The 20,941-nt window shown below is 35.8% G+C and overlaps 1 protein-coding gene across 3 annotated transcripts in view; it reads right to left on the reverse strand.

The window, feature by feature from the left end:
- Window positions 1-507: 507 nt before the first annotated feature.
- The window catches only part of USP33 (ubiquitin specific peptidase 33), a 57,931-nt gene continuing 37,497 nt past the window's right edge, over window positions 508-20,941 (reverse strand). For 2 of the 3 annotated variants that reach the window (XM_021678159.1, XM_044914538.1), the window contains 11 exons: window positions 20,812-20,906; window positions 20,132-20,165; window positions 17,500-17,545; window positions 16,913-17,093; window positions 16,134-16,260; window positions 15,298-15,467; window positions 13,676-13,757; window positions 12,830-12,938; window positions 3,580-3,682; window positions 2,036-2,104; window positions 508-1,693 (listed from right to left, as the gene is read on the reverse strand). In XM_021678159.1, the coding sequence (XP_021533834.1) occupies window positions 1,536-1,693; window positions 2,036-2,104; window positions 3,580-3,682; window positions 12,830-12,938; window positions 13,676-13,757; window positions 15,298-15,467; window positions 16,134-16,260; window positions 16,913-17,093; window positions 17,500-17,545; window positions 20,132-20,165; window positions 20,812-20,906 (1,174 nt within the window). In that variant the 3' untranslated portion in view covers window positions 508-1,535. The remainder of the gene's footprint in view (window positions 1,694-2,035; window positions 2,105-3,579; window positions 3,683-12,829; window positions 12,939-13,675; window positions 13,758-15,297; window positions 15,468-16,133; window positions 16,261-16,912; window positions 17,094-17,499; window positions 17,546-20,131; window positions 20,166-20,811; window positions 20,907-20,941) is intronic. The other variant, XM_021678160.1, reaches the window with a different exon arrangement.

A 20,941-nucleotide genomic window follows, 5' to 3' on the forward strand; every position in this document is an offset into this window, starting at 1 on the left:
TTGACTCTAGTTGGAGTCCCCTATCTGCCTTCTCTTTGCAGTGTGATTTGGGACAAGCCACTTGACCTAAGTCATAAGGTTGTAATGAGAATTAAATATAAGTAAAGCACTTTAGTAGGCTGACTAAAACATCATAAATATCCAATAAATGGCAAGCAGTATTAAAAACAAACTTTTTGATTATCTCCTAATGCCAAAATTACAATAAACGCTGGTAATTCAGAGACAGATCAATAACGTTGAATCCATGAAGAGGGTCATACTGTAATTATGAGGCAGGAGAAAACTTAACACTAGATATATCTTTTAAAAATTGAAATACATCTTAATGATTGATTAAGCTCATCATTTCATTAAACATCAAAACTTTAAATACTATACCAAAATGACTTATTTTGCATACTTCTGATTAAGAAATAACAGGAAGATATTATAATATTAACAAACTTTATACTTTTCACTCACTCTTAATATCCATTAAATAAATTCAACATCCAAGTTATAAATTTTAAGATCATTTTTATTGAACTAATTATAACAATACTGTTTGAGCTGGTGGCAGTTGCCCCACACCAAAACAAACCCATTGTGAATGCTATTCAACATCCTCAGAGTAATCCAGTTTGTTTTTATACTTGGAATATAGCTAAACTTTTGACATCACATAATCAAGCAAATAGCGGTGCATACTGCATACTATATTATCCAAAAAGACTTTATGCATTTCATTAAAAAAAAAATCATTTTGCAAGTGGCTTTAGCTTTATCAACAATCTCATCAACACATTCCATACTTCATGCTCTCAAAATTAAAAGTACCCTAAAACTAACTAAGTTTTTTACTGATTTTAATGAATACTATCCAGGGTTATAGGAATTAAAGTTTAACATTTTACAGTATAAGAGGCAATAAGTTACGGACATATGCTGACACAAATTCCACTCAAACTAAATACATCCTTGATACATTCAAAAAAACATACTGTAAATATTAATATGCTAGTTTATATGCTGCAGTGCAAAAGAAGTGACACCCTAACGTTTCCTGAGCTTTAGGAAATTAACATTTTTCTGACTACAATTCTCAATTTAAAATAGGCTCTTTATTATATGAAGCCATGTCAAAACTATACAATTAAATTAGGGTTTTGGAGAACTGAAAAGATTGGTCAGTGTTATGGTGTGTTAAGGTAATGAAAAAGTTTCCAAAGCAAAAGTATTTACAAAACTATAAAGGATAGTATGGATTTGCATGTAGTATAAAGATCAAAGATAACCTACTGATTACCAAATGATCACAATTATCCCTTCTCTTTCAAAAATATTACACTGAAAGACTTTATGGTAAGTTATCTAGCATTAAATATACCAACCTGTAGTATATCACACATTTTAACACATTCTTCCATAATGCCCAGTAAGAAGGAATAAAATATTAAAAATCAAGAAAATAAACATGCTTTTAGGAATGTTTTTGCATGTGTATGTGAGAGGAAATGAAAATGATTTCTCATTAGAACTCTATACCCTCAAAATTACAAAGACCGAGTTTCTACTTCAATTTTTTCTTCTGCTTGTAGTGTATCAGGGTCAACGTGAACAACTGGAGGTCGTAGAATAACTTCAGGCCCTCCACCATATATAGACTGTAGAAAATTCCACGTTTCTTCAGAAATCTGACCAGAATCTGCTCCTAGAATTAAGTGCAAATAGAAAGAATAATATTTACAAACCTACATATTCATATTGCAAAACCTTCATAATGTATCCCCCAGCATGAATCCTCCAGGGATAAATGAGAACTAAGGGAACACAAATTTCCAGACTACCAACCCATTATGGTCTTAGTATTTTTTCCTAGCTCCTATCAACAGCCTTAAACCTTTCCTCAGATAACAAACACTGGCAGCTTTTCTACTATTTGTTCTCCTTCATATATGAATTATATCATTAGGCTGGGTAAAAAAGTGGCACAGATGGCTAGTAATGTTATATTCTTAACAGTGACAAATGGCTTAAGTATTAGTCAACTTACCTTGCCTGAGCATCACATTGCCACATTTAGTGACTGCAATTTTAGTGTTATCAATAGGACCTGGAGGATCTAAGTCAAAAGGAAAAACAAAGGATCAAAATGCATACTTTTCAAAGAAATGTACCAAAGAATTATGTATTTCTGTATCTGAAATAATTGAGGGATGTAACTATGTAATCAAATTGATTATTTTGGGGTGCCTGGGTGGCTTAGTCATTGGGCGTCTGCCTTTGGCTCAGGTCATGACCCCAGGGTCCTGGAATCGAGCCCCACATCAGGCTCCCTGCTCCACGGGAGGCCTGCTTCTCCCTCTCCCACTCCCCCTGCTTGTGTTCCCTCTCTCGCTGTGTCTCTCTCTGTCAAGTAAATAAATAAAATCTTAAAAAAAAAAAATTGATTATTTTGTAGTCATATTATTACAGTTAATTTTTAAGCATCTTCTGAGCCTCTTCCTTTTTGGGTCTTAGTTCCCTCCCCCACCCCAAATAGAACCAAGAAAGAAAGGGAGAGAGGCTCTCTCACTACCATCTAAAATCTCACTTTAACTATCCATTTGATGACCACAGGTTAAAATGCACTTTTAATGTTATAAAAGAACAATTCTTTTGTAATTTAAAAAGAAATTATGTGATTCTTGAGTTATTTCAGACTGTCATTACTTAAACTAAAAACAATAAAAGCATTATAAACTGAAATGTTAAAATATATCCTTTTTTAATTTAAGGGGGAAAAAAACCTGTTTTCCCCCTGAATACAAAAGTACAGTGCATGTTTATTATCAAAAGCTGTAAAACAAGGGGTGCCTGGGTGGCTCAGTCGTTGCGCGTCTGCCTTCGGCTCAGGTCATGATCCCAGGGTCCTGGGATCGAGCCCCGCATCGGGCTCCCTGCTCCGCGGGAAGCCTGCTTCTCCCTCTCCCACTCCCCCTGCTTGTGTTCCCTCTCTTGCTGTGTCTCTCTCTCTCTCTGTCAAATAAATAAATAAAATCTTTAAAAAAAAAAAAAGCTGTAAAACAAAACAAAAAGGCACAAGGAAGAAAAAATATTGTAATTCCATTACAGAAAGATAAGCAGGTTAAATATCTTTGTGGTCTTTTTGCCTTTGCATATGTTTGCCATTTTTTTTAAATAGAAAAGGTTCAAACTATGAATACAGTATTGTAACCTTTTTCATTTATCAAGAACATCTTTTTAATTATCACATATTGCCACAAAAATTATTTTTAAAGTCCACATAGTATGTCATTGTAATGGTTAAAACATCATGTAACCAATCTTATTGGGTGGATTATTTTTAACTTTTCAATATTAAGATTGCAGACTAATTTTGTTCAGTTCCTTTATTCCTGCTATGAATATGCTGTAAGTCATGAAACAGTTAATAAAACAACTAACCAGAATACAAGCTAGAATGTTAGATCCCTGAGGGCAGGGATCTTTTTCTCTCTTATTCACTGGTGTAATCCCAAGTGCATATAGATATCCAAAAAATATTCGTCAAACAAAAAATCAGCAAAGAATTTCATTTTTCAGTTAACTACTTACCTCCATCTTTACCCTTCACAAAACTTTCCCATTCTCTAAACCACTGCATACTGATGCAATAAAAAGTAGCTGGAGAATCCTCCTCTTGGAATGCTCTGTTGAGCTACAGGGAGAAAAAAATCAGTCACCTAATATCTAGAACTTGTTTATAGCAGAACAATACAACCATTCTACTTTAGCATTTGATAAGGCCAATACCTCATAAAGAATGTGATGCACATTGATGCTAAGTTATCTTAGTACCACTGTAATGCCTTTTAGTAAGCAAGTCAGTCTAGGTTAGGTCTCAAAATTTACAAGTACACACAAAAGAAGAATAAGACACTGGGTAAGTCAAAATGGTCAAGGCAAGTCTTCAAAACAATAAATAGTCCACATATTTATTAAAAATCAAATGTGTAAATCTTATTTAAATATACTATATCCACTGTCTACCCTTTACTTCTGTTCACTTAAGATACTGGTGGACATGTTGTTATTACAAACACAATGCTGCAATGAATAATCTTGTACATGTCGTTTCACAAATATACATACATGTTTAGGACAATTCTCAAATGTGGTGGAACTAAGGTCCCTAAAGATGTTCCACTTCCTCTTCTAAGGCCGAAGGAAATGGGTATGTGACTCAACTAGGCAAAACTCTACTAGAAATGGAAATCTTCAGGAGTGATCTAATGGTGAGAATGAAGTCTCTCCTATGTCAGTTTTGTTAGCCACATACCGTTCCTGAAATTCTGGAGAATTCAATTTTTCCTTTTGATAAATTTCTTTTTTGCTTAAGTTAGCCAATGTGTCTTCTACTGCCTTCAATTAAAGAAGCCCAATTGAAAGAATAATTGATATAGAAAGAAAGAGGAAAAAGAGCCTAAGGAAAATGAAGGGTATCTGAAATTTATCCAACTGTACTAGTATGAAAAGACAGTGAGACTTCTAAAAATATTTCATTATGGGTAACTAAATGCCTATGGTACTATCCAAGGACAAAGACAGCCAAGTCCAGATAATACCGCTCCTATAATCAAATCTATTAAAACCTTGTCATTGTCCCCAAAGATCCTTATAATAGCACAGAAGTATCTCCATGATCAGGCTCCATGATTAGACTTCATCTTCTAGTAACTTTCTTCCTCATTTATTCACTCATGGTCACAAAGACCTCTTTGTTATTCTCAGAACCAAGCAGTTACTTTCCTGCCTCTTAAAGCTTTTGCATGACTACCCCCTTTCTTTTCACACATATTTAAATACTTCCCTCACCTCTTTCGAGTCTTTACTTAAATGTCACCTTCTAAGGCCTATCTTGATCACCCTACTTAAAAATGCACCTGACGGGCGCCTGGGTGGCTCAGTTGGTTAAGCGACTGCCTTCGGCTCAGGTCATGATCCTGGAGTTCCGGGATCGAGTCCCACATCGGGCTCTCTGCTCAGCAGGGAGTCTGCTTCTCCCTCTGACCCGCCTCCCTCTCATCCTCTCTGTCTCTCATTTTCTGTCTCGCAAAAAAAAAAAATCTTAAAAAAAAAAAAAAAAAAAAGAAAAAAAAAATGCACCTGACACCTCCCTTCATCACTGTACTCTTCATCCCTCTTGTTCTGTTTTTTTTTCCTTTTCCAAAGAATTCATTACCTTTTAATATATCATGTATTTTTTTTTATTAAATGTAAGTTATTGGAAGGCGAGGATCTTTCTGGGATACAAGGTAGTTGCTTCCACAGAACAATGAAAGGCAATGAAAAATGTGGCTGTCTTGATGGTTAACACATAAATCAAAGCATGTCTGTCTCAAGGTATAGAATTAAAGTTAGGACTTTCCATGATGCACAATTTATCCCTAGAGAACTGAGATTCCTGAAATGTAATATCAGATTGATTCTACCAGATGAATCCATTTAATTCATAGCATTACTGGGTTTGGATATTTTTAGGACTTCATCCTTCACATTAGAATATTTCTTATGTGTTCAGGTGGGACTTTCTAAATATTAGGTAACTATAATTACCTCACTAATTTAAAGATATATGTTTTTTCTCTAGTTCTGGGAAATTTCTCTGTTGCCCTAAGTTGTTTCCCCCCTTCTATTCTCTTCTAAAATACCTATTAAAAAACACTGGATTCTATGTCTATCCAATATTCAAAACTTTTGATTTCCATCTGTTTATCTTTGTGCTTCATTTTAGGAGAAATGCTTTGCAAGATCTTTCAGAACACTAATTTGCTCTTCAACAGTATTTATGCGGCTATTTAGTCAACTCATCTACTGAGTTCTGTTTTTATGATATAATATCCTTACGTATCTCCCTGAGGATCAACTGTATTTATTTTAAAGCGTGATTTAAGAATTCTATGTATTAGAAGCTATCTAAGATAATTCCTTCTTCAACTGAGTTTCTGTATTTACTGCTCTATCCAAGCAGAAACCTTTATGCTTGCTGCCTTGTACAATGTAAAGGGCAGAATGCTGAGGTTATTATTGGTATGTCACTTTCAAGCTTGAAGCCTATGCAGTCATTTCCTATGGCCTTTGGTTTGCTTCTTCAGTCTGATCCTACCTACTTTTTTAATTTTTCAGAAACTCTACTTTTCCAGTCTACCAAGGGCACCTGTATCTGTACTTCAGTGTTAAGTTTTATACTAACACATAGTTTTGTTTAAAAGAGGGGGGAGGTTCAGTAAATTTATAGTTTTGCAACCACCACCACAAACCAGTTTAGAACACTTCTAACACCCCAAAGAGTTCCCCTGCACCATTCTACAGTTTCTACAGTCCATCTCTTGTTCTCAGCCCCAGGAAACCACTGATTTACATTGTCTTTATTATTTCCCATTTTTCAGATGTTTCATATAAATGGAATTTGACATCACATAGCCTTTTCATGTCTATCTTCTTTCACTTGGCATAATGTTTCTGAGGTTCAACGATGTTGTTGCATGCATCAGCAGTCCAATCCTTATTGCCAGTAGTATTCTATTGTAGAGCTACCATATTTTGTTTATCTATCTGCCAGCTAACATTTCAACTGTTTCCAGTTTGAGTCAATTATAAGCAATACTGCTATGAACATCTGGTATAAGTTTTTTTTTCCTTTGTTTTTTTTTTTTTTAAGTAAGCTTTATGCCTAACATGGGCCTTGAACTCATGACTCCATGATCAAGAGTCGCATGTTCGGGTGCACCTGGGTGGCTTAGTCGTTAAGCGTCTGCCTTCGGCTCAGGTCATGATCCCAGGGTCCTAGGATTGAGCCCCACATCGGGCTCCTTGCTCGGCAGGAGGCCTGCTTCTCGGTCTCCCACTCCCCCTGCTTGTGTTCCCTCTCTCGCTGTGTCTCTCTCTGTCAGATATATAAATAAAATCTTAAAAAAAAAAAAAAAAGAGTCTCATGTTCTACCAACTGAGCCAGACAGGCGCCCCCTGTGTACAGGTTTTTGTGAACTAAGTTTTCATTTCTCTGGAGTAAACAGTCAGGGGTGACATTGCTGAGTCATGTGCTCAGTGTTTATTTAACCTACAAGAAACTGCCAAACTGTCATTTGGCATGTAACATTTTGCATTCCCATCAGCATATGACAATTCCAGTTGCTCCACATTCTTGCTAGCCCTTGATATTATCCACTTATTTTAGCCATTCTAAAAATCGTGTGATGGTATTTCATGATTTTTAAGTTGCATTTTCCTAATGGCTGCTAATAGTGTACCTTTTCATGTGTTTACTAGTCATACCTTCTTAGAAATAATGTCTATTAAAATATTTTCTTTTCTTTTCTTTTTTTTTAAAGAGAGAGAATGCAAGAGGGAGAGGGAGAGAGAATTTGAAGCAGGCTCCACTCCATACTCAGCACAGAGCCCGACAAGGGGCTCAATCTCACAACCCTGAGATCACGACCTAAGCCAAAATCAAGAGCCAGATGCTTAACCAAATGAGCCACCCAGGCACCCCTACTTTCCTTGTTTTTAAACTGAAACATCTGTCCTGAGTTGTATGAATCCTTTATATAGTTTGGATATAGTCTTTTGATGACGTGTGATTTACAAATACCTAGAACTTACACTGGATTTGGTTCTAGCTTCCTAACCTACAATGTTTTTCCCAGTACCACCATTCTCGGTCTTTTTTCCTTTCACTATTCTTGGCCCTACTGAATGTCTAATTCACTGAGATAATATTCCACATTACTTCTGACTATGGAACTTATTTTACACAAAATAAATGAAGAAATAGGCTCACATCCCATGGGAGTCACTGACCTTATCATGTGGCATCACCTAAAAGCTGCTGGCCTATTGAAGACTCAGTTTTTGTACACGGGTGACAAAACTTTATGGGGTTGGTACTATCCTCTACGCTGTGGTATATGCTCTAAACCAGAAACCAATATATAGTGTTGTTTCTCCCATAACCAGAATACATGAGGCTAGGTACTAGATAAATAAAATAGGAGGATGTATCCATTAGCACCTAATGACATATTCACAAAAGCTTCGCTTCTCATCTCCACAACTTTGGCCTCAACTAGTTTGGAGGTATTAAATTCCAAAGGGAAACAATAATAGTTTTACTGGACTGAAAGTCGAAATACTTCTCTGGTTATGTATGGTTCCTCGTGTCACTGAACCAAAAGACAGATTGGGTTACAGTACTGGCTATATAAAAGGTGAAATAAAATGACCACTACACAACAGGAACAAGGAGGATTATAGCTGAAAACCAGATTAAACCCACTGTATTCGTTTCAGAGGGCTGCTGTAACAAATTACCACAAACCTGGTGCCTGAAAACAGCTATTTCATCTCCCAAAGTTCTGGAGAACAGAAGCCCAAAATCAAGGTACTGGCAGGAACATACTTTAGGAGAGGTAATTAGGGGAAATTCTGTTCCTTGCCTCTTCAAGCTTCTACATTGTGGCTGGCTGTATATTCTAATCTCTGCCTCCTGTCTTCATATGGCTTTTACCTTTTCTGTGTATCTCTTCTGTATGTCTCTTTATAAGGACATTTATCACTGAATTTAGGGTCCATGCAGATAATCCAGGATGACCTCATCTCCAGATCGTTAATTATTTACATATGCAAAGGCCCTTTTTCAAGTAAGGTCACATTCACAGTTTAGGTCAATTCACAGAGATTAGGACATGGAAATACCTTTTTTGGGGACCACCATTCAACCCACTGCAAGCACCATTCAGTATTTCCATACCCAGAAGTTAAAAGCTAATAGACAACTAGAGAAATCTAAACCAGGCAAGATTACAAAGACCTCAGATTCCTCTGAAATGATGGTCTGGGTTACTTTACCAGGTAAACACAACCACAACCAACTGAAGTGCTGATTAAGAAAACAGGGAATATGGAATGGGTAAGTGATCAGCTGTAGACATACATTTCTTCCTTACCGCATATGTGTATCTGTAAACATTTACCAAATCTGTAAAAAATTATCAACTTACTTTTCCTTTCTTTCATTCCTCTACTATTTATTAAGTTTTTTTAAAGATTTTTTTTGAGAGAGAAAGCACACACGCACATGAGCGAGCATGGGGGGGGAGGGCAAGGAAGAAGCAGGCTCCCCACTGAGCAGGGAGCCCGAGGAGGCGGGGCTGGATCCCAGGACCCTGAGAGATCATGACCTGAGCCAAAGGCAGATGCTTAACTGACTGAGCCACCCAGGCTCCCCAATATTCTTTAGATTACAGTATAAAAGAGAGATTGTGACTGAACTGACTGAACTAAAGATGAATGACTAACATCTGAAAGTGGATATAGTGACTCATAGAACTTTGAGTCTCCCAAGTTTAGGAAAAGGTAAGTGCAGCATGTATTAGTACATGAGCTAGTTGCAAAGTGTTAAATAGAAACATGATACTGTTGCTACTGCTGTTGCTTACATGTATGAATGTGTATGAATGCTGAGCTGACAAGAGGCAGACTTTACTGTACGGCCCACAGTGCATCATTTCCATTCATTCTTACACTCTCTTCTGTGAAGAGGAGAAGCCTACATTTTCCAGGATCCCATGCCAGTAGTATTCCAGGTTAGGCACTATCAATGGTATATGCAATATATGGAAATCAGAAAGAAGAAATTTTTTCTCCCCTCTGGTGGGAGCTGTGACTGAGGCATCCACAGATGGCATAAATAGGATTTTGCCACCACTTCCAAGCATCTTCCCAAGAATCCTTCACTTGGTATAATAGGCTAACATCTTTAACAGCAGCATCTTGCATCTTTTTTTTTAAAAAATATTTTATTTATTCATTCAGGACACAGAGATACAGAGAGAGAGAGAGAGAGAGAGAGCACGAGCAGGGGGAGAGGCAGAGGGAGAAGCAGGCTCCCCGCTAAGCCAGGAGCTGGACGTGGGGCTCGATCCCAGGATCCTGGGATCATGACCAGAGCCGAAGGCAGATGCTTAACCATCTGAGCCACCCAGGTCCCCCAGCATCTTGCATCTTATGAGCACCCTCAGAATAACCCACCAGGATCCTGAGATTAGCAGCTTATTAGGCTTATTAGATTTCTGAGCATTCTCCTGAGATTTACCAGTGGCAAGCAGTAGAGATAATTCCCACAGGTTTTGTGCAATTTTTAATTTTTTAACTTTGAAACAATCTCAAACTTAGAGGAAAACTCCAATGTAACACAAAGAAATTTTCTTCCCTCAGACCACTGACAGTAAGTTGCTAAACATGTTCCTTTCCTCCAAACATGGTGCATATTTCATATGTACAAGGACATTTTCCTACACAACTAACACAAATGACAAAATCTGGAAATAAACATTGATATGAACCAGCCATTTCTCCAAGGAAGGCTGGTACCTTTTAGTGGAGAAAGATGTCAAGAAGCCAAAACCTGATGAGAGCTAGGTATGTTTAATCCTACTGAAATTATCATTGCTCCCAGGCCCTTTTAATAACAAAGTTAGGGAATTAACATATGTACATCATTTGTTTCTATATATGTATACGCACACACATTTGTACCTATGTATGTATGCATGACCATGAGTTCACAAAGGTACCTACAAGTCCAATCTAATACTAATAGCACAATCCAGTTTAGTTTTCCCCCTTTCCACATTTGTAACTCTCTTATTTGACAATGAGAAATCTGGCTCTCATTGTACTCATTATTTGATGAATTCTATATATGGAACCAATCCCTAAGTCTATCACCCACCATCCCGCAATCCCCAGCCAGCATGGGTATCCGTTCTCATGTTGCCTGGGTTTCAACACCCTTGACTTGGCGCACACCACATAAGAGGCTTTCCTTAACCTGTATAGGCTCTGAAGCCCTTCAATAACCCCATTCCTACCTCCAGCATGGCAACCTACCCTACTCCCAGATTTCCTGACTCAGCAGTGGTCTTCCTGACTTTCAATGCCCAGTCCTTTCAGTAGTTGTTTAAGTCTTTCTTTGCCTATATTCTTATTATACTCAAAATACTTAGAATGGCTTCTGTTCCCCAAGCCCTAATGGATGTAGTTATTAGCCATTTATTTAAGCATTCATGGAATGAACTATTTTAAATATTCAACAAAAATTTGCCTCCTTAGGTTTAGGAAACAAATGAGGCCCAAGCACAATAAATAAATCGATACCTATACTATCTTCCTGTGTGTGTGAAAATTTCTTTACTTTAGGCAACAGCACACACACAAAAATCCTAAATCCATGAAAAAGAAGCAGGTGTATGTGTGTATGTGTGAACATGTGCTGGGCAGCCGTAACACGAAACATACTGTTCATCTGTCTATTTAACAACTTCTTCCCCTCTTTTACTGAATCTCAATTTTCTCTTATAAAATTACCATCCCTCCACCAATACAGTTTTAGTAGGATTTTTTTTTTTTTTTTAAAGATTTTATTTATCCATTCGCCAGAGAGAGACACAGTAAGAAATTCCGGGAACACAGCAAAGGGAGTGGAAGAGGGAGAAGTAGGCTTCCCACTGAGCAGGGAGCCCGATTGCAGGGCTCAATCCCAGGGTATCCCTCTGCCTGCTGCTTCCCCTGCTTGTGCTCTCTCTCTCTCTGACAAATAAATAAAATCTTTGAAAAATAATACTGATAATAATGATAACCTAGACTAGTAATACACTATAATTAACCAGTAATACTATGACTGTTTCTCCTCTTTAATTACTTATTTTATTACCTATGAATGACTTCATTTTGCCTCTCTGAATTAGTGCATGTTAAATGTTTCTTTTTTCTCAACCACTGTGATGTTTTAAAACTTCAGAGCCTAAGACCCTCGAATAGTTCTGAGCCCACAGAAAAAACCCTGAATTTGGATATGGATGGGTCACTCAGTCAACATATACACATTTAAATGATTTTGAGTAGAGTTGGCACACAATGTTACATTTTAGCTTCAGGTGGAGGACAGTGATTCCGTAAATTTATACATTATACTGTGTTCACCACAAGTCTAGCTGCCATCTGTCTTAATCTATCCCTACTACAACAGTATCATTGACTATATGCCTTATACTGTGCCTTTTATTCCTGTGACTTATTCATTCCATAACCAGAGCCTGTATCTCCTAGTCCCCCACATTTAGATGGTTTTTAATTTACTTGCATGTTGATCCTTTTCAAAAAGTAGATAATCTGATGTATCTTAAAACTGCCAAAGACTAATTCCACTGTATTGGTAACTGTGAAAACTGCACAGATATAGTTTACACTTCCTTAAAAAGATCAAATAGATTATTTCTAAAAAACAAAAACAAAATACCCAAAAACAAGCAAACAAATAAGAAAAACCTAGTTGTTTAGCTCTTCCTATTGATTATGTGACCACTTTCAGATTGTTGCTTGCAATCAAGGAATGCTTCATAATATACTCATTTTGAGGGGTATATTTGTAAGTATAGACAGTCTCACAAAACGATACTGTATTTCACAAAAAGATGGAAGTAGAGAATGCAGTCTGGGTATATGCTTTCAGAAGAACACTAACTAAAGGAAACCTGTAATTTGCCATTTCAATAGATAACTTGCAAATGCCCATCTGTAAAACAAAATTTATGACCAACCATGAAAATAAAACCCCACAAAAGAACTTAACTCACTAGAATTTTAGTGACCTGTTTCTCACTGTTATATACCCAGAACACTTAAAATCTATTACAACTCTTTCATCTAATCATTTCATTAATATAATATAGTTAACATAATAATAGTTCTAATTGTCTGTTCTTTATCCTAGATCACATTTACAATTCAAAAAGCATCACTTTACCCGAATAAAAATTTCCAATTCAGTTTTTCTTCTTTTTTCAATTTTCTCCGCCTCAATTTGGCAAGTGTGACAAATGTACAGATGGTTGACAGCTGGTCCTCCTCCATACCTAAAGCATGAAGAATTTAATCATTATGATAATGTTGAAGAAAGTGGATGTTCTAGGAATTTTGTCTCCAACTTTGAGTCAATGGCTAAATCTCTAATAAAGAATAAATCCCCACAGAAAAATTCTCAGTCATAATTAAACTAATGTAAAAATCATATGATTATAACAACTTGATTTTATGTTTATCAGGGTCAATGACTCAAATTTATTGACTAACCTGCTTTATACTTCAACTTTCCCTTACAGCTATTTCTGCTACCAGATATGTTAATGACAACAACACAAAGTAAAAGAAGTGGCTTTCAAAAATTACAATACAACATAAATCATAGTTCAGTGCAGCCATAGCCTTAATCAAGTTTTAATCAGAAGAAAGCTTTTGCTGGCCTCTCAAGAATTTTTTCAGTATTTAACTAAGAAAACATAGTAAGGAAATTATATATAAAATGTTTTAAAATAAAATTTAAAACTTTAAAATTTCATAGTTAAATATCACCATATGCTTTTACAGATACAGATAATTAGAACATAAAAATTAGGATATTATCTAGATTATGGCCACATTAGCTACAAAGTCTTCCTATTCCAACTTCAGAATGAATAATGATGGAAAACAGGATTTTCTACATAAACAGCATAAAGCACAAGGAGCATATGTGAAATAATACAATTCCCTTTTAACAAGTTTCACCAAGTGATTTTCACAATACCATACTGTCTGATTTTAAAAAACAAACCTGCTATATAGGTTATCCCAAATGTTCTGAGGCAGCATCAAAACCAGGTCTTCAATATAACCAGCTTTTCGTGGAGGAACACCTAAAAAAGTTCAGATGGGTGTGTCTCATTCTTAAATTCCTTTATACAACTTTCAAAGGTTAAACTCATTTTTAAACTGTTAAGCACTGGCATTTTTAAATAATTTTTCTTAAAAATTAAGTATAATCATTTCTGGTGATTATGTTCCTAAAAATGAACATATTTCTTGAAGTACAGAAAAATCAGCTAACCAAGATCTTCAAGTAACTTATGTAAATCTTTACTAAACCTTGACTATGTACTGGGAGAAATCAAAGAAAAATAAGAGACAATCTTTCCTTCACAGAGCTTGAGCTAGCAAAAGAAATGAGGCACTTACATACCTAACTATAATAAAAGGCAGTCACAAGTAAATACCATTAAAAGTTTATGGGGAGATTCAGAATTGGAAGAGTATTATGTTAGTAGTTCAAGTGGGGAAATAATAAGAAATAAATTCGCATACAGAAACCTTTCAAGGTTTAGGTTTCTATATCCACTACAGGATATTCCTACTATCTCTTGCGGTTTCACTACAAAAATAGTCAATTAACAAGAATATGGAGTCTTGGGCGCCTGGGTGGCTCAATCATTAAGCGTCTGCCTTCGGCTCATGTCATGATCCCAGGGTCCTGGGATCTAGTCCCACATCAGGCTCCCTCCTTGGGGGAAGCCTGCTTCTCCCTCTCCCACTCCCGCTGCTTGTGTTCCTGCTCTCGCTATCTCTGTCTCTGTCAAATAAATAAATAAAATCTTTAAAAAAAAAGAATATTGAGTCTTCAACCATGAAATTTAATCAAGGTGTCACACTAAGATGTTATTTTTCATGGGTACAAACACGAACATAGCCGATCACAAAGGCTTAAGTTATATGTAGCAAATAAGTATACAAAGCTTTTTTGTTAAATTTCAAATACATTTTCATACTTAGGAATAGAGCCACCTATTAATTTAGACAAAAGGGATAAGAATCATGGATACAGCTGGCAGCTGAATGCCTCTCGGCCGAGAAAAACAATGTGTAATAGAAGTGCTCACTGTACCATAACTGGCTGTGTATATCTCTGCCTCTACTATGAAATTCGAGTTTAGAGAACAGAAATAGTATCTTTGGTATTCTCAGGGTCTAGCACAGGTACTCAATAAGTATCTCTTCAATGAAGAGGCTACAGATGGCCTATAAATCGAAGAAGAAGCCAATTTCTGGAACTAGAAAATTAAACACATTTAAGTTAGACTGAAGATGAAGAAATGAGAAATAAATGGAAGAGGAAAACTCTTGGCTCTTCCCAATTTGTAAATTATTTAACAGCAAACCCCTACCACTACTTTTCATTACAAAATTTCTTACCTTGGGGCGCCTGGGTGGCTCAGTTGGTTAAGCAACTGCCTTCGGCTCAGGTCATGATCCTGGAGTCCCGGGATCGAGTCCCGCATCGGGCTCCCTGCTCAGCAAGGAGTCTGCTTCTCCTTCTGACCCTCCCCCCTCTCATGTACTCGCTCTCATTCTCGCTCTCTCAAATAAATAAATAAATCTTTAAAAAAAAAAAAAATTTCTTACCTCCATGAATACAGAGAAAATCATTATTTGAAATAGGGCCAGGCTCAGCAAAGGTCTTAAATTTATTTAGCCACTGTCGAGAAATATAAAATTGAAGGAGACTTGGCTCCATTATGTTCAATAAATTTGAAATCCTTCGTCTCTCTTTTTGTGCCTCTTCACTGCTTTTCCTGTTAACAACAACGATTCATTAAACTTAATATGCATTTTACTCCATCAGACTCGTAAATGCATTTTTCCTCTTCCTTATTAGACTTAGCACACACAGTAATACTATGACTCTGACTAGGCTTGGGACTTATTCAAGAGCAATATACTCTGTATCACCCCCCCCCAACTACATTATAATACCCCTAAAGGGCAACACTATATCATAACTACTGATAATCCACCTAACTACTGGCACACAGTAGGCATTCAAATGTTTGTTAATAAGATCAATCTAAATAATGTTTTCTTTCAGTAGCTAGTATTTAACCTTTTACAAGATACTGAAAAATACCAAAGATCCATTTTTATAGTAACACCTCCTTTATTAGCTATTTTAGGAGAAAATCTGGTACTTAATTCCTACCATCAGTGCCTAATTTATCAAAACCAATCTTTCTAAAACAAAATCTATTCCTCTGCCCTTCAACTAAATGATTTAATATTTTCCTAAGAAAAGATCATTCTGCACGTAACCTTTCATTTTACTCACAAAATGAAATAAAAATAAGACAACTTTTAATCTTTACTCAGTAATACATTTTGAAAGCCTTAGAAGTTATAACCCCAAAGTGAGATGTTCTTCCATATTTGTCAAAATAGCCTATCCATGAGAATTACTTCCTTACCTGTAGAAAAGAACATAAGCTTCTGCATTTTGTACAGTAGATTCTGAAACTTCAGTGACACTCTGATCATCAAATTCGTACCAGAGATTATTTAAATTGTTTCGGCAGTAGGCAATATAATGTCCACCTGAATTTGAATAGAAAAAATTTAAATAATTTCAGTAATACAAAATTAACATAAGGATCAAAGTACTTTTTAAAAAAAGATTTTATTTATCTGAGAGAAACAGAGAGAAAGAGAGAGAGCACAAACAGGGTGAGGGGAAGAGGGAGAAAGATAAGCAGACTCCCCGCTGAGTGGGGAGCCCAACTCAGGGGCTCAATTCCAGGACCCTGAGATCATGACCTCAGCTGAAGTCAGAAGCCTAACCAACTGAGCCACCCAGGCGTACCAAGAATTAAAGTACGTTTTGAATCCTTAGTTCCTAGCAGAGACTGAGATATAGCAAGAACTATGCTCATATTTTTTTCCAGTATATATCCTTACCACCACCACTTGAAATGAAAATAAGGACAAAAAAATAATCTTTAAAAAAAACAGTATAAAAATGATCATGTTAAAGTCCTTATTAAATTTTATACAAAATACAATTTCCAGTATTTCAAATTCATAGCAAAATTATTCAATTTCCTAAAATTTTCTGCCATGTTTTTGACAACCAAAATAAAATAAAAATATTATCTATTTTTACATTTTTCTTTTATTTAATCAAGTCTTAAGAGATCAATTTAGATGGTTACTTTTTTTATCTAGACATATGTCAAACCTATATACTTACTACTTGCAGTTCCATGATGACAAATGACTGACAGAAGATCATAGGTAACAATCTGAACTGGACTATCTTTAGCAAGAAATGGCTGAAGATCCAGACCTTCCAGCGGAAATGAAACATGGGTACTGATTTTGGTGGAAAACATCAGTTCATGTCTGAATCTTTTAAGATGGATGCATAAAATCTAAAAGATAAAGATTATTCAAAATTCTATTGTATATTAGATATTGAATTGTCAAGGTTAAACATTACCCTGCAATTATGATAATCTGATTCCAGAGATATTAAAATACAGAAATGGTGAAACCTGGTACTTCCTAATAAGTTCACAGCTACTAGTTTTTCTAATTTTATATTTTATAACCTTCAAGATCCTACAAGGTCTGATTAAACTATGGTCAACACAGTTTTACAGATAAGGGCACTTATTTGCTATGTAACTCAGTATCTTAAAAATGGATAATCCTAATAGGGTATATAAACACAGCAACTGGTCAATAGAACCACTCCATTCTTCAACTATGCTACATGGTATTATGTTATGGTTTTATGTTCCTACAACATAAACTTAATTATAATAAAGCCCATACCTCAGGAAATTTTTGTACTTTACAAAACTTTACTCCATTCCTTAACCTGGGGAGGAAGAAAAGAAAACAAATTTAAGTAAACCTGTTTCCCATATGAATCTACAAAAGCTTTAGTTTTTTTGTTTTTTTTTTTTTTTAAGTACACTGCACGCCCAGTGTGGAGCCCAACTCAGGACTTTGAACTCACGACCCTGAGATCAAGACCTGAGCTGAGATCAAGAGCCAGACATTCAACTGACTGAGCCACCCAGGCACCCCTAGTATTTTTAAATATATAGCAAAACCTTTTAGAAAACACAAGGACAAAAAATGCTCACTACCGAATTATATGCTACCAATTTAAAAATACATACTAATGAAACACTGGAGTCCCTTATTTAAAAAAAAAATATTTACGATATCAGTAATAAAAATTTAGGGAGTTGTTAATTCTCTGATGAAAATTATCTTTTTAAACAAATGTGCTAGTGTTATAGCCTGGCTATGCCTTTATAACATCCAGATACCAAGTAAAACTGGGTAAAATAAAAAACCAATTTTATAGAATTGGTTGGTCAGGTCAATATATTTTAACTTTTTTTTTTTAGTTTTTTGTTGTTATTGTTGTTGTTTTTTATTTTTTTATTTTTAAAGATTTTATTTATTTGACAGAAAGAGAGAGCACAAGCAGGGGGAGCGGCAGGCAGAGGGAGAGGGAGAAGCAGGCTCCCCACCATGCAGGGAGCCCAATGTGGGCCTTGATCCCAGGACCCATCTGAGGATCATGACCTGAGCCGAAGGCAGACGATTAACTGATTAAAGCCACCCAGGCGCACCTTTGTTGCTGTTTTTAAGTAATCTCTACACCCAATATGGGGCTCGAACTCACAACCCCGAGATCAAGAGTCACAAGCTCTACCAACCAAGCCAGCTGGGCACCCCTATAACTTCTACTTTTTAAAAAAATATATATATATAACCTTTATCATTTTAATTTTATTATTTTTTAAATTGAGGCATAATTGACATGTAACACTGTATTAGTTTCAAGTGTACAATATAATGATTCAATATTTGTATACATTGCAAAATGATCACTACAATAATTTTTTTTTATTAAAGATTTTTATTTATTTATTTGAGAGAGAGAATGAGAAAGAGAGAGCACATGAGAGGGGGGAGGGTCAGAAGGAGAAGCAGACTCCCTGCTGAGCAGGAAGCCCAATGCGGGACTCGATCCTGAGACTCCAGGATCATGACCTGAGCCGAAGGCATTCGCTTAACCAACTGAGCCACCCAGGAGCCCAAAATGATCACTACAATAATTTTAGGTAACAACCGTCATATATGGTCACAAAACTTTTTTTTCTTTTCTTGTAACGAATGAAAACTTTTAAAATCTACCCTCTTAGAAACTTTCAAATATGAAATACAATATTATTAACTACAGTCGCTATGGTGCACATTACATCTCCATGATTTAAATTATAACTGGAAATTTGTACCTTTTGACCCTCTTCACCCATTTTGCCCATTCCTCACTCCCACTTTGGCAATATAATCTTTATTCTTAAATGTGGAAACACGTAACTTGAGTTTAAGGGTGGTTATTATTAATGATCAGTATTAATGTACACTTGACAGATACCTACTTTGGATTTGGGGCAGATGCAAGGTTCTTTTCCATCTTCACTATTATCTTTTTCCTAGTTAATGTTTTCAAGGAAAGTTCCCCCTCCAGGCCACTCCCTCTTCAGCTATTAGCTACAGCTTCCAAGACAAACTAATAAATACTTGCCAATTCATTAGATTTTTCTTGTAGAAAGTACAAAGCAGCTTTTCATCCTTATTGACCAAACAATACGCCATTCTTTTTTGTCATGAGAACGAACAGTTACAGATCAACATTTCCCTACATTTATTGCTAAACAGCCAGATGTTTGTTATTATGAAGGTTCTAGTTCTTATTAGGACACCATTATTCTTCTATTATAGAGATTCAGAAAAACTCTCCAGTTCACACAAATACATCTGTCTTCAATTCTCCAGTTACTTTTCTTTTCTAACTTACCACCAAGAAGCCTTATAAGTTTACATTTATTACAAGACATTTAAAAGGCAACTAGCAGATGTAAAGAAATACCGTACTTTTCTTAACTTTCTATTCTGCCATCATACAACAGGTAACATCAAAGTTGGTATAACATTTCTGAATTTTCTACAGATTTGAAACTAAATACCTTTATAGTCACTCTGACTTCCTAAATCTAGTCTGTTAACATGGTAAGTCGGAAGAGAACAGTGCCTTATTTATGATGGCAAAACTTATATAATGAAACTGTACGTTACACATCCTAATATATCTTTTATACCAAATTTAGAAAATGTTTTATGGAAAATTACATACTTATTTTATCTCAAAATATATATAAACTTTCACATCTTAGATAAGCCTATTAAATTTATCAAACTTTTACCTCAAATTTGTTTTACAGAACAACCTGTCTCTTCATTTTTCTAGGACAAAGTTTACTAGCCTTTATTTTTCTAAGTAAGGTGCAAAATTAGCTTCACGTACCCAATTCAAATGAACAAGAAAAATACCATTTATAATACAAAACATGCGATTCAAAGCACTGTCAATGACACTTACTTTTTGCATTTTTCACAACTGTACATATTGTCACCTGGAAATAGAACATATCTGGTCATTCCTCTCAAAATAAAAGTAATTTATTTTCTTTTGGTTCTGCAGTTCTTGGGAGTTTGCCACATGCTGATTTTGCAGCACAGTAACACAAGGCTCACATTTTTTAGTCTCTGCTCAAGAGTCAGCTCATGATATTTACCTTGCCTAAAATACCCTCACCTCTCTCTCTTTTCAACCTTGAAGGCCTATCTCAAAGAACATCCTCTCCATTTATTCACTCAACGAACTTTATTGACTGCCTGTTATATATGCCAGCAAGGTGGTGAACACACAAAAACAGTGGAATATCTTAAATATTATGGAGGATCTCAGAGTACTCCATATATACAACTCTTTTATATGGGTTGAATCTTCCCTTCGTTGAATCCCAGGTCCTTTTTATTTTTTAAGACACCTCACCTACCACATTGTCTTATACTACAGAAATCTGTATAAATTATTTCAGGATATGATTTATGTTACTTATGTTACCATGGCAGATACTGGCAACTATGCTGATATGGGCAGGTACTATTTAAGCCGCCTTAAAACTTAGCTTTTACACATACATTTTATATTTAGTCCCACTAGTATTTTAGATCACTCACGAATTAGCCACAGTTGAAAAACTGTTTCATATTTACCTTTTAGTTCATCTCTGGCGAAGAAGGCAGCAAGACAATCTTGCAAGGTTACTATTGGACCCCAAAACCAGCTAGGAACACATGAGACAACAAACCTGAAACATTATTGACAGAAAAAAAAAAAGCAAGT

Source organism: Neomonachus schauinslandi, chromosome 4 (assembly GCF_002201575.2).
Source record: "Neomonachus schauinslandi chromosome 4, ASM220157v2, whole genome shotgun sequence".
Classification (NCBI taxonomy): domain Eukaryota; kingdom Metazoa; phylum Chordata; class Mammalia; order Carnivora; family Phocidae; genus Neomonachus; species Neomonachus schauinslandi.